Here is a 14,988-nt window from a genome sequence, read left to right on the forward strand (position 1 = left end):
AACAATTTGACGTTGCTGTTGTGTCTTACAGCAGCATTTCATTTTTCTAATAATTTCTGTATTTTTAAACTTTTTTTATTTTTAATTATTATGGGTACATAACAGGTGTATATATTTATGGGGTATATGTGATATTCTGATACAGGCATGCAGTGTGTAATAATGACATTGGGGTAATTGGGATATTCGTCACCTCAAGCATTTGTCATTTCTTTGTATTAGGAACATTCCAATTTCATTCTTTTAGTTATTTTAAAATATATGACAGATTATTGTTGACTATAGTCACCCTGCTGTGCTATCAAATACTAGATCTTGTTCATTCTAATTATACTTTTGTACTCATTAACCATCCTACTTGTATTTTTCAAAGGTATCATCTGTCTGAGTTGAAATAAACAAAAAAACTGACCCTTTACCACAGATAATTTGAGAGGCACTGATTTAGGTACTCCCTGACTGTGCTTGTACACGACTGCCTTCCTCCTCCCACACCGAGGGGCACGGCAGCTATGTCTGTGGCTGTTTTCTTCCTTGGGTGTACTAAGGACAGGGAGCTATAGAGCCCAGGAGCTGTGGCTGGTGCACTCTCGTGCAGCCACTGCCTAAGTGTAGCGAATCATCCTAGTGTGTTCCAGAGGTTGGTTTCCACCTTACTTTAAGTGTGGAAGAGGACATGTGTGTGCTGAGACAGGCAGACAACATATCAGGAATAGTCCAGGTCATGTTTTACCCACATGGAGTTGAAATCCTAATGGCTTTAATGGAGGTTTATCAAAAGTTTGTCACATACCCTTTTCTTTCCTCTCTTGGTGTTTGGAGACGTACCTCTTCTTGCTGTTTTCTGGCTTTGAAAATTTGTGGTCCATTTTCCATGTCTATTTTTCATTTTTTCATCCAGCCAATAGAGAGTGAGTTCTTTTCTGCTAAGCAGTGTGCTGAGTGTGTGGGGGTCAGTGGTGAGCAGAAGGACATGGTCCTCACTCCCAGGCGTGAAGTAAGCAGGAGATGTAGGCATTAAGAAAATAATCATAGGAACAACTGCATGCTTATAAACGTGGTACATTCCATGAAGGAGAAAGGAAGGAGGTGGTCAGAGAGGAGCCTGTGGAGAAGGGACACACATCGTGGTGCACATGTAGGAGAAGTGAAGACAGAGGCTCTGTGTTTTTGAGAATTTAGTATTTGAATCTCTCCCTAGTCTTGTTTCAGGAGTCTTAGAATTTTATGTTATCTAGTATTTTACATTCTCATTTTATTTTCTAAACATTTACTGGATATATTAGAACATGAGCAATGAACTATTCATATATGTCTTCAGTCTTTTCATCCTTTGACCAAATATCACTGGATTGAAATACTTGTTCTTCTCATTTCTTTTTCCTCAACAGGTCTAACTCAGTGGAGTTAGATTCAGGAGCAGTGTCTTCCTTTTGAAAGTAGAAAAAGTGACTCAGGGCCTGGCACGGTGGCTCACACCTGTAAACCCAGGACTTTGGGAGGCTGAGGCAGGAGGATTACTTGAAGCCAGGAGTTTGAGACCAGCCTAAGCAGCAAAGTCAGATCCCATCTCTACAAAAATGAAAAAAAAAAAAAAATAGCCGGACATGGTGGTGCACACCTATAGTCCCAGCTACTCAGGAGGCTGAAGTGGGAAGATTGCTTGAGCCCAGGAGTCTGAGGTTGCAGTGAGCTGTGACTGTGTCACTATACTCTAGCCTGGGCAACAGAGTGAGATCCTGTCTTTAAAAAAATAACAAGGGCCGGGCGCAGTGGCTCACGCCTGTAATCCCAGCACTTTGGGAGGCCGAGGCGGGTGGATCATGAGGTCAGGAGATCGAGACCATCCTGGCGAACACGGTGAAACCCCATCTCTACTGAAAATACAAAAAAATTAGCTGGGCGTGGTGGTGGGCGCCTATAGTCCCAGCTTCTAGGGAGGCTGAGGCAGGAGAATGGCGTTAACCCGGGAGGCGACAGAGTTTGCAGTGAGCGGAGATTGTGCCACTGCACTCCAGCCTGGGCGACAGAGCGACTCCGTATCAAAAACAAAACAAAACAAAACAAAATAAGAAGGCCGGGCACAGTGGCTCACTTCTGTAATCCTAGCACTTTGGGAGGCCGAGGTGGACAGATCACCTGAGGTCAGGAGTTTGAGACCAGCCTGGCCAACGTGTTGAAACCCTGTCTCTACCAAAAATACAAAAATTAGCCGGGCATGGTGGTGCATGCCTATAATCCCAGCTACTCGGGAGGCTGAGGCAAGAGAATTGCTTGAGCCCAGGAGGCAGAGGTTGCAGTGAGCCGAGATTGCTCTACTGCACTACAGCCTGGGCGACGGAGTGAGACTCTGTCTCAAGAAAAAAAAAAAAATAAAATAAACAATAAGAAGAAAATTAAAGAAAGAAAAAAAAAGAAAAATGACTCAGAAAGATTAACTGGCTTATGAACAGCCATAGTGTAATTTGGGAACTTGGCCTGATTCCTTGGTACCCTGTGTGCCACTTGCACCTAGTTTACATTTCAAAATAATTTTTATTGAGGATTGAATCTAAATAAACTGGTATACAAATGGAATGACAACCAAGATAGATTGCTAGATAGCGAAACTACATCTTTTTAAGAATTGCTAGATTACAAACAGGAGGTATAACATCTATGAAAATTATCTAGCGTCACTTCTGCATTTTAATTTAATTTTGTTATAATGGAAAATTTCCTTCATCAGTTAGAAAAGGGATATATACAGTGATAGCAAAATGGACTTCTCTCTTTTTCTCCCTGACCTCAGGTGCCAGCAAAGTGAACTTTTCTGACATCAAAGATTTATTCTTGGCTGGGCACGGTGGCTCATGCCTGTAATCCCAGCACTTTGGGAGTCTGAGGTGGGCAGATCACTTGAGGTCAGGAGTTCAAGACCAGCCTGGCCAACATGGCAAAACCTCGCTCTACTAAAAAATTAGCCAGGCATGGTGGTGCATGCCTGTAATACCAGCTACTTGGGAGGTTGAGGCAGGAGAATTGATTGAACCTGGGAGGCAGAGGTTGCAGTGAGTCCAGATCGTGCCACTGCACTCCAGCCTGGGCAAGGGAGTGAGACGCTGTTTTGAAAAAAAAAAAAAAATTATTCTCTTTACTCTTCTGTCTATTTTGCCTTAAAGTGTAAGCCTATTCACTAGTGTTCATCATTCCAGTGAGGTTTTTTTGTCTTGTCAGGTTTTGAGATGTGATTAAAACTGGATCATAAAAGAGCTTCTGAGTTCATCATGTTATGTATTGTTAGGAATTCTTCAGTGTAGCCCCTGCATCTAAATAGTTTAGCTCCGAAGTTCGGTTTGTGTCTTGTTTGTCCTTTGAATGGGACTGGCCCAAAGAAGCACGCTCTGTTAATTTTGATGTAGGTACATAATCTAAGCTACAACTTGTGGACAGCAGGTGCCTAGAAGTTTCTAGTAGTTAGGGAATCCAATTAGAGGTCATTGCCAACTAATAGTGTATCATGCTTCTCTGCTAGGGCTTCATTGCCATAATGCCTTTTCTGTTTGGTTATTGTACTCAGTTATGAAAGTTAATTGTGTGATTGTGTGACATAAATGTATTCATTGAACAAATATTTACTGAGTGTCTTTTACATGTCAGATGCTGTTCTTGTGCTGGAGATGCAGTGATTTAGATAAAGTTGCTGCCTTAATGAGATGACATTCTAGTATATAATCTCTGGAAAGACAGATACTAAACAAGATGTATTAGTCTGTTCTCATGCTGCTAATAAAGACATACTTAAGATTGGGTAATTTATAAAGGAAAGTGGTTTAATTGACCCACAGTTACCCATGGCTGGGGAGGCCTCACAATCATGGCAGAGGGCAGATTAGGAGCAAAGTCATATCTTGCCTGGTGGCAGGCAAGAGCTTGTGCACTTCTGCAGGGGAATCCCATTTATAAAACCATCAGATCTCGTGAGACTTATTCACTCTCACGAGAACAGCATGAAAAGACCTCCCCCATGATTCAGTTACCTCCCACAGGGTCCCTCCCACCACACATGGGAATTATGGGAGCTACAATTCAAGATGAGATTTGGGTGGGGACACAGCCAAACCATATTACAAGTAAATTGTAAAATTGCAAATAGTGATGCATGCTAAGAAGAAAGTCAGTCAAAAGCAGATGGTAGGGAGTGAGAAAGGGTGGAGGCGCCCCTCTTGTTTTATCTGAGGGTCTGGAGAGGTGACTTGTCAACAGGCTTGAGAAGGAGTTGCCAAGCAAGGATCTGTGAAACAGCATCCCAGGAAAAAGACAGCAGAAGGCATGACCTTGAGACATGAGCAAGTCTGTCACGCTCTCGGACGGCAAGAAGGACAAATGGTGGGGATGTTGTGGGCTGGGGGAACACAGTGGCAGATGAGGTCAGAGAAGTGGGCAGAGTGGGGCACATGAAGGACTAGAGAAAGGGATCTGCTTTTGGATTCTTCTTCCTAGAGTTTTCAGGCTAGAGAGTTAAAGACAACGGGGAAAGGACAACACAAAATAGAGGGTGTGAAATAGGAAGTGAATTTAAGAAGTGAAAGGAGTGATTGTGCATTATGATTGGAGATCAGTGTTAAAGTTGGCACCGTTCTGTCAGAATAAGCTTGCAGTCGCTCCAGGGACAGTGGATGGGCAGACACAGCCAGCAGAATGGTTCCGAACTTGGCCTGGTGCCAGGCTGCTTGGGTCCATTCTGGGCCTCATTACTCCCTCCCCGGTAGACTTTTTTTTTTTTTGAGGTAGGGTCTTGCTCTGTCACCCAGGCTGGAGTGCAGTAGTACAATCACAGCTCACTGCAGCATTGACCTCCTGGGCTCAGGCAATCCTCCCACCTCAGCCTCTCGAGTAGCTGCAATTATAGGTATGTACCACTGCACCCAGCTAATTAAAAATTTTTTTTTGTACAGTTGGGGTCTCATTATGTTGTCCAGGCTGGTCTCAACTGTTGGGTTCTAGCAGTCATCCCTCCTCGGCTTCCAAATGTACTGGGATTACAGGTGGCTTGGAGGCTTTGGAAGCTACCTAATGAATTTGCATCCCAATTTCTCACCTCTCTAATGCGGATAATGATAACAACAATCCCTTCCTCATATGGTTGCAATGAAGACTCAATAGGCTAATATAGGAAGCCCTCCAGAAAATGGTAGCTGTCACTGCTATTGCAATTTTGAGATTATTGGAATAATTTTTAATGTTAAAGAAAAAAAATTACCCAAACACTTGTTAAAGATGGTAAGGCAGACTTTATTCAAGGGGGCCCATGGCCATAGGTGTAGGAGCACTGCAACAGGGCCTGGCAATGGGGGAGACATTGGACTCAACTCTGATTCCAACAAGGTCAAGTGGGGATTTATAACCAAGGAGTTGGGTGGGGCCAGGGGATGGAAAATCACAAAGAAGAAACATCAAGGATAAGAGGTTTCTGGCTACCCAACTTAATGGGATTACTGCTGAAGGCAGGCTAAGCTGGTCAGATACAAGGATGGGTGATTTTCACTAAACTGAATTAGCAGGATGCTTACTCAAACTGGATCTACAAGAACAGAGAGGGAAGCCCAAGGACAGGCCCAGTCAAGCAGAGGATTCAGAGGAGCCTGACGACGGTTTGGTTTAAGTCGAGTCTTGTCCCTAACTGTACTGTTGTCTTTTTTGTTTTTTTGAGACGGAGTTTTGCTTTGTCACCCAGGCTGGAGTCTGGTGGCACGATCTTGGCTCACTGCAATCTCCACCTCCAGGGTTCAAGCGATTCTCCTGCCTCAGCCTCCTGAGTAGCTGGGATTCCAGGCACGTGCCACCGTGCCCAGCTAATTTTTGTATTTTTAGTAGACACGGGGTTTTGCCATGTTAGCTAGGCTGGTCTCGAGCTCCTGACCTCAGGTGAACCACCCGCCTCAGCCTCCCAAAGTGCTGGGATTACAGGTGTGAGCCATGGTGCCTGGCCTCTGTACCATTGTCATTGAGGTGGTGATTATTGTGATGGCTTAGTCAGTGCTTCTTAACTCTGGATGCATGTTAGAATCACTCGGGGAACTTTTAAAAGACATTCCAAATCCCAGGCCTCAGTCTCGAGCAATGAAATTGGAACATCTAGGGGTGGTTCTGGCTTTGGTAAATGTAAAAGAAACTCTTTGGGTGAATCTAACTTACAACGAGGGTTGAGACCCACTGATAGAAGGATAATGTTTCAGGAAGGTCATGAGTGCTGGTAGGGGTAGAATCTCAGGAAAAACTTTTCTTCAGGTAGATTGTTTAGTTTGACAAAGGGGCAAGAAGGTCTTAGCAAGAATTTCGATGGCTTGTTTTGGTTCTGTTTTTCTTGCAGTTGCTATGTTTTAACTATTGCCGCTCATTTTCTAGGTATGTAGGAAACCTTCCCAGAATATTTGACTACTCGCCTTTAGATCCAACACAAGATTTCAACACACAGATGTAAGTGGCAGAATTTTTTTTTTTTTTTTTTTTACGAAAAGCATCCAATAAAATGTTCATGGTGGTTATCTCTGGGTTGCAAAATTAAAGGCAATTCTTTATGTTTTTTTTTTTTTTAAGTGTTCCAAAATGAGAATGTGTTACTTTTATAAGAAGATAAAGTTATCTACAAAATACTGAAGAAAATTTGAAACTGGTATCAGTGTGAAGCAGAATCAAATAAATAAGTTATTTGTGTGTAATCCACATCAAATGCTCCACTTAACAGCAGCTGTACTTATTGATATTCATAGATAAATGTAATATTGCTATGGAAAAACAACAATGACCTTTTTGTTTTTGTTTCTCTGTCCTGGCCAGGACTAAGTTAGGACATGGCCTTCTGTCAGGCCAGTATTCAAAGCCTCCGGTGAAATCTGAACTCATTGAACAGGTGATGAAGGAGGAGCACAAGGTAAGCGTCCGAGCATTTGCCATGTTGACATGTAGGTAGGGAGGAGCTTTAGAATGTGGGTTTCCTCTGATTTGGCACATGGTGGCCATAAATTTAGCAAGCTGTCAGAATAGTAATGTCATTTCAGTGTCTAGGGTGCCTGTCTGTATGCTCTTAAAAACTGTGACAAGGAATAGCTAGCCAGGGTTGGGTTTATAGAGACAGTTGCTTCATGGATTATACATGTGTGCCATCATTAACCATCTTTAGAAACAGTATTCTTTATAAAATAGAGCTGAGATCGAAGGACTAAATCTCATAAAAATATAAACATTTTCTCCTTGGTACCACAGTCTTGGCACTTATAGTGTCTTCCTTCTCCTAAGCCTCAACTTTGTTGGCTAGAGTTTCTCAAGAGTCTGGTTGTTAAAAAAACAACACACAGGGTCAGGCATGGTGGCTCACGCCTGTAATCCCAGCACTTTGGGAGGCCGAGGCAGGCAGATCACCTGAGGTCGGGAGTTCAAGACCAGCCTGGCCAACATGGTGAAACCCTGTCTCTACTAAAAATACAAAAATTAGTTGGGCATGGTGGTGCATGCCTGTAATTGCAGCTACTCAGGAATTGCTTGAACCAGGAGGTTGCAGTGAGTCGAAATTGTGCCACTGCACTCCAGCCTGGGCGACACAGTGAGACTCCATATCAAACAAACAAACAAACAAAGAATAACACACAGATTCCTTAGTCCCTCCTCAGGACTGAGGAATCAGAATCTCAGGGGAGGGCTTGGCATTCCTCAGGTATGGTAAGCTGCCGGGTGGTTCTTAAGCACACTCAAGTAGGAGAAACTCTGTGGGCCAGTCATTATTAATTAACAGAAGCACTGAAATATGGGCTTGATCTTTTAATGGCCAGACCTGCATTTCCACTGCCCCTCCTTATGCTGCTCGTTGTATAACTCCAGAGGGTACTACTCATAACTTGGTCTTTTTGAGTGGTGCCCTTGCAGTTGTGCAGTGCGCAGCTTACACATCTGTGTTTGGCACCGTTCTCTCCCTTTGCCACAGATGCCCTGAGTGGAACTCATGCCCCACTTCCCCACCACCTGCTCTGGCTTCCCAGTACCCTGTCTTGACTTACTGGGCAGGCTTGTTCAGTTCTGTGTCTCAAGTGTTTATCTTAAGCCAGTCCTTCTTAGCTAATACCTGTAGACTGACAGCAAGAATCAACAGTGAATAAATACCCTCTTGTCCATAAGGAAGCCAGCTAGTTGTGGAAATGGAGCAAACAAGGGAAAGGAGGTTATGAAAAGAACATACAGAGGCAGCCTTGGGGGTGGGGAGAAAGAATTAAGTTGTGAAGAGGATGGAGAGGGAAACAGACGTTCTGAATGGCAAGCCCAAGAGACCAGAGTGGTACGGGAATAGGAAGAATTGAAGTTCTCAAGTTGAATTGTTACCCAGCATTGTAAGATAACAAGGTCCTTGTCCACCAGAGGCTGGAAGGCTCCCATCTGAGATACAGTTGAGGAGGTGGCTTGAGGGTAGGGCTGGAGTTTGGGGTTATCCAGGCTTCTTCTATTTCTGTGCTTCTGTGAAACTTTAAAGAGGTGATTGTGGATAAACCTCAGTCCAAAATTGTGTTATGATCGTATTTGTTCTGAGTTCTCATCCAGGCGGTGTCACTTCTTGTATGGCTCTTCTGGGGCAGGGTCTGTGCTCTCTGGTGGAGGTGAAGGAGCTGGGAGTAGGACTCAGGACCTTGGCTTTCCCTCCTGGTTCTGCAAGGAGCTGTGTGATTATGGGCAAGCCATGCCACCTTCCGATCTCACCATTCAAGTAGTAGAATTGGTCTAGGTGGTGGTGGTGAATGTTTTAAGCCCAGGAGTCCCCTTTCTAATGTAAATAAAATCTGTGCACCTTACGTGACCGTTTCTGTGCTTTTGGGATCTTCTTATTTAAGAAAATGTGAAATGAAAAATCATCCATTTAGTGCTGTTTGGAAATAAAATTTGGTTTTGTTAATATTACAGTATCCTTTTATGTTAAAAAAAGAAGTTCTTATATGAGCAAGGCACACTATCTATGCAGTCTACAAGTAGTATCTGTTTGGAGTCCTTGTCTCTCTTCCCGCATTGGATTTGGTAGCCGTAGTGTAGTAGCTCTTTACATCTCCAGGGTCGGAGGCTTGTAGGTGGGAGGCACTGCTCTGTCTGGATCGAGGTGTGTGATCTGAAAGCACTTGGGCCATCTCTGGGATGTGTTTTGCTTGGTCCGCACATAAAATCTAAATTTCCATGTTCTCTTAACCACTCAGAACGTCTAACAGTCCCAGGCCTGCGATGACAGCTGGAGCCAAGGGCCAGACCTCCCTTCACACAGGTCACATAGTCCTCAGCTGGCTCCGGTCCCTTTATGACTCATGACCTGACTGGGACTCTGGGTATTTGGATTTGTGACCCTTGATCTAGATGACTTGTGAAATCCTTTCCAGCCCTCAGGTGCCATGATCTAGTGATCTTAAAGAAAGAATCCTGATTGTGAGAAGTATATAGTGTGCATTTGGGCAGGGGCAGGGAAGGCCCGTCCAGCTGGGTGTGAGACAAGTGGGTCTTTGGTCCAGCATTGGTAGTATTCCTTTAACACTCAAATAGAGCTCACATTGACCATGATTTTCCTTGTGGCCCTGGGGATGTCCATTTCAAGCTGTTCCTTGAATAGACAAATAATTTACAGCAAAAATCTCCACTTCCCTTGACAGTGGAAAGAATTAGCTTCTCAGGCATCAGGATTTTCACTGGCAGTTGGTTTCAAAGGAACCAATTCATGAGGCTCTTTCATTTTCTCAGGTACCTGAAGCCCTTTGGAAGGATGGACCTGTCCCAGGCCGCTGGTGTTTGTAACTTATAGATGAGCCTGAAATGCCCCAAGATAGGGCAAGAAGATTCACTGAAACAGAAAAGGGGATAGATGATGAGAGGAATGTGTGGTGGAGGGGAGAGAGCATGAAGGATGGGTCAGAGCCATGTGGCAGAAATGCCTTTTTCCAGGGCCACCACCACTCATGATCTTAATAACTAGCATCACATAGTGCTTGCAAAGGGCCAGGCTCTGCCTGTATGTTCACTGATGCAGAAACGGATGTACAGAAGCCTTGCCCAAAGTTACAAAGCCAGTGAGTGGCGGAGCTGGGAGTTTGGCTCTGGAGTCTGTGTTTTTGATCACTGCATTATCCTACTTCCCTAACAGTTGTTCCAAGACTTATTTCAGGCTCCCAGTGCCTCAGTGTGTGGATGGTGGCAGGTGGATGACAAAAGGGGGCATTTGAAGTTTGCAGAATTACCAGGTAGCCCAGTTACAAGGGTTTCTCACCGGTGTCTTACAAGTTGGGTCATTTCTAGAATATATACTTCCCGGTATTAAATTAATCTGCTATAAACCAAGGTTAAATCTAGCTTTTTATATATGCATGCTTAATAAACATCATCATGCATAAAAAGGTGGCCATATTTATTTGTGGTACCGCCATTTTTACTTAAATATGTTGAATTGAATTTTAAGATTAACTTGTGCTTACAATAGATAATACTATAAAAGGGCATTTTTTCTTCAAAAAATATTTTCTCTATGCATTCTAAGGCAGTGCTTTCAAATGTTTTAAAGCTGAACACTCTGCCTTATTTCTTCTTCCAAAGATAACATATTTTAAATAACTCTGTATTCTGTACAAGCTGCATTTCTTAAGCGACAATTTATTTGATTTCTCATCTAAATAATCCTCAACACATAATTGCTGGTCTCAACCTTTTATCAACATGAGATAACTAGCGTTCTGCTTCAAGGTGATGTAATTTTAGCTGTGAATGTAAGAGCTTTGTTTCCCTTAACCTCTATTTTCCTAGGTTAGACACATGTAACCTTTCGGATTCACCTTTGAAATATGAGTAATAGTTTGGGAATGCCCCTGTCCTCCTAGCTTAGGAGATTTGGGGTTTTGGCCTAGGTTAAACACTTACTGGTCCAAGGTTTATTGTTTAAGGTGACAGACTGGATTAAGAAAATGTGGCACATATACACCATGGAATACTATGCAGCCATAAAAAAGGATGAGTTTGGGTCCTTTGTAGGGACATGGATGCAGCTGGAAACCATCATTCTCAGCAAACTATCACAAGAACAGAAAACCAAACACCACATTTTCTCACTCATAGGTGGGAACTGAAGAATGAGATCACTTGGATTTGGGAGGGGGAACATCACACACCGGGGCCTATTATCGGGAGGGAGGAGAGGGGAGGGATTGCACTGGGAGTTATACCTGATGTAAATGACAAGTTAATGGGTGCTGACGAGTTGATGGGTGCAGCACAGCAACATGGCACAAGTATACATATGTAACAAACCTGCACGTTATGCACATGTACCCTAGAACTTCAAGTATAATAATAATAAAAAATAAAATAAAATAAAATAAAAATAAATAAATAAATAAATAGTGATACCAAAAAAAAAAATTTTAAGTCAACAGACTTCATATACCTTTGTTTTAGGGAAAGGCAGACATGTGTCTATCTTGCTTTTATCCTGTGGTTTAAAAGTATCTGTTCAGGTATTGCTCTGATGTGATAAAAGTCTCAGTCTTGCTGCTTGCTTATTAATTAAAGCATTCAGCTCAGGGGAATATGAGTGGACTGTGTCTGGCTGTCGGAGTGGTGCACTCTGTTAAACAGAAAGTCCTGTGTAAGCATTTGGGAGAGATTCTGAACACTGAAGGCCTCCCTCTAATTTTAGCTGATCTGTTTTGCAATTGCTGATGGAAAAAGTAAGTACAGTATCTTATTAATATGACAGGTTCCTTAGTTGGGTGCTATTTTGGTGACTTCCTGGGTCTCTGTGTTATAAAGTTAGTGGTCAGGACTAGCCATTGCTTCAGGTGTCTGAGAGCCAGCTCGCAAGTGAGAGTGTGTGTTCCGTAAAGGCAGGGCTGACTCTTGGTCAGTTTTGGTCTCTGCCTCTCATCTTGTGAGGTGTTGGACCCATAGGGGACACTCAGGTGATATCACTGGCTCATTGCTAAATGGGAAACATGCTTTCTTTAATTTAATTCTTTGGTTCTTATTTTGGATTTTTGGTTTCTTTTAGGGAACTGCCTTGTCCAGAGCCTGACCTTTTTTTTTTTTTTTTTTTTCAAACGAAAAATTATTTAAATTTGCATCTGTAGCTATAATACCTTCTTTCTTCTTTTAACATAAGTATTGTATTAAAAGTTAAAAGTGTTCAGCCAGGTATGGTGGCTCACACCTGTAATCCCAGCACTTTGAGAGGCTGAGGTGGGAAGATTGCTTGAAACCAGGACTTTGAGACAAACCTGGGCCACACAGTAAGACCTCTGTCTCTAGAAAAAAAAATAATAAAAGAATTAGCTGAGCACAGTGGCATGTGTCTGTAATCCCAGATACTTGGGAGGCTGAGGTGGGAGGATCACTTGTGCCCAAGGGTTTGAGAATGCAGTGAGCTGTGATTGCACCATTGCCATCCAGCCTGGGCAACAGCAAGACTTCATCTCTTTAAAAAAAGCTGTTTAAAGTGTTAAAAGCACAGCAGCAAAATTAACAACCATCCCTTAGTATCACAAATACCTAGTCCATCTTCTGATTTTTCCCTGCATTATCCAAGGTGTCTTTCTAAAGTCCCCCTCCCTTTCTTTTTGCAAACTATTGATTTGTTGAAGGAGCTGGACCATTTGCTTTAAGTTTGCTCTAAAGATTGCTTCCTTGAGGTATTGTTTGACTTGTGTTTGGTATAAGGTCGCTAGATCTGGAGGCTTCATGAGATTCAGGCTCAACTTTTTCAGAGCCTGACTCTCTAATAACTAGGTGTCAAGTGAGCATATTAATAATTGAGCATGGGAATTAGTAAGATGTCCCCTCTGAAAGTGGAGAGTAGGCATGGGCATGGGTGTTAGCAGATGGGGCCAGGTAATGATCAAGGCACTAAGCTTGGAGTAGATGAGTTTGAGCTAAGATGCTCTAACCCAGCTGTGAACCCCAGGAACTGGTCTGTAGCATGATATGAGGAGGAGGTAGCATCTGTCTGGTTAGGAAACTTTTTCAAATAACTTCTAAATGATAGACAACTCTCAAGCAATAGCTTGACTGTTGAATAGAGGATTAAGAAAAGTTGGTTGAGGGAAATGAAGAAATGAAGTGGTTACAGAAGTGTGGGAGGGGAATGGCTGAGACTGAGCCACAGTCCAGATATGGGACTGAATTTCTAGTGTTTCCCAGCATGGTCTGTATTGAAACTTCTCCTGATTGTATGGCCACATGATGGCCCAGAGCAGTAGCTAGCTCTTCAGAATTTACTGGCTCGTTAAACTTTCCAGAGTGGCTGCTTGCTATGGTCTGTGTTGGGGACTGGCAACCACACCAAACTTGAATCACAGATTATAAGAAATAACACTATCAGCAGCAGGCAGTGAATGCATGCTGACGTGAATGCCTAAAGAGAAGTGCACAAATGCCGAGGGATTTATTCCAAGTGGTGCCTCTCTACTCTCGAAAGTGGAGAAATAACTGTTGGAGTAGCTTGTGATGTTGGCCCTAGAGTTGTATGGGCTTGAAGAAGGATTATGCAGACTCTTGATGTGTTGTCTTCTCTTTGGCAGCCAGTAGGATGGACTCAGGGACCTCAGAGATGAGATGTTGGCACATGTATACCCAAAACAGCATAAGGACACTAGAGGGAGGGGGTGGAGAGACTATTTTAGGTTTGTGACCCTGGACTTCACACCTCTGTGCCTCAGTTTTCCCATCTCTCAAGTGGAGATAATCATTATCATCACCACCTCATGGGGTTGGGTGAGTTAAGAAAAATAAATATGTAAAGTGTTAAGAACTGTGCCTGGCATGTAGTAGGTATTCATCCAAGCACCTGAGTTTTTATAGCTCTCCGTAAATGTCTGCTTAATGAGTACATAAATGTTAGCCATCATATGAAGCTAGATGTTATTACTGCGTGCTTGTGTCAGCTGATACTATGTGATATGTATCAGCACTGTGAATGAAGAAAGTCACAACTTTTACATAGGTTTCAGGAGGTATATATACAGGTAGTAAAATTAATTGTGCTTTGACTAGCGCTGGAAGCACAACTGAAGCCGTGTATGTGTGTAAGCTGGTCATTTATATACAGGTTGTCAGTCCTTAGATGCCCAAATGCTGCCACTTTGAGGAATTCTTTGAGAGCTGCCAGTGGTGCTTCAGGTCCTCTGTGGTGTTCCCTAACATTTGTTATCGATGTGTGTGTATATGTCTCTCATCTCTTCTGTTGTCTGTAAGCTCCTAGAAGACAGAATCTCCAATAGTGCTCTGCGTGAAGCAGGCAGTCACTAAATACTAAGAGTCCAGACCAGGTTATGTTTTCAGCAAGACAGGGAAATTCATCAGATTTTTATTAGAAAACACTGCATAGAACATGTGTGTTGGAGGGATGTTATATATGGAGCTGCCTCTTTGTTGCAGGGAGCTAGATAAAGGAGTTTTCTCATCACCTGTTGCATATGACTGTGATTCTGCAAACGTGTGATGGTCCCCAGACTACAGGCATGGACCTGGATGTCCATGAGAATTCAAGGAGGTTTAAGACATGTCCTCCACCTGCAAAGGCTGCAGAGACAGACCAGAAGCAGGCTGAAAGTTAAAGAAGGTAGAAGCCAGGCTGGGCGCAGTGGCTCACGCCTATAATCCCAGCACTTTGGGAGGCCGAGGCAGGCGGATGACGAGGTCAGGAGATTGAGACCATCCTGGTCAACACGATGAAACCCCATCTCTACTAAAAATACAAAAAATTAGCCGAGTGTGGTGGTGGGCACCTGTAGTCCCAGCTACTTGGGAGGCTGAGGCAGGAGAATGGCATGAATCTGGGAGGCAGAGCTTGCGGTGAGCAGAGATTGCGCCACTGCACTCCAGCCTGGGCGACAGAGCGAGACTTCGTCTCAAAAAAAAAAAAAAAAGAAGGTAGAAGGCAGTTTGTGCTTTGGACTCAGAGGAGCGGAGTATGGTCTGAAGCTAAGCAAAGGGAGGTTTTATGGATAA

At 43.3% G+C, this 14,988-nt stretch overlaps 1 protein-coding gene across 2 annotated transcripts in view; it reads left to right on the forward strand.

Annotated features, from left to right (window-relative positions):
• USP13 (ubiquitin specific peptidase 13) overlaps positions 1 to 14,988 on the forward strand; it is a 148,083-nt gene that overhangs the window by 69,431 nt on the left and 63,664 nt on the right. For both annotated transcript variants that reach the window (XR_013413406.1, NM_001265638.1), the window contains 2 exon segments: positions 6,388 to 6,459; positions 6,820 to 6,913. Coding sequence is in view for 1 of the 2 variants with exons in the window: in NM_001265638.1 (NP_001252567.1) it covers positions 6,388 to 6,459; positions 6,820 to 6,913 (166 nt within the window). In the remaining variant the exon portion in view is untranslated.

This window comes from Macaca mulatta, chromosome 2 (assembly GCF_049350105.2).
Source record: "Macaca mulatta isolate MMU2019108-1 chromosome 2, T2T-MMU8v2.0, whole genome shotgun sequence".
Classification (NCBI taxonomy): Eukaryota; Metazoa; Chordata; class Mammalia; order Primates; family Cercopithecidae; genus Macaca; species Macaca mulatta.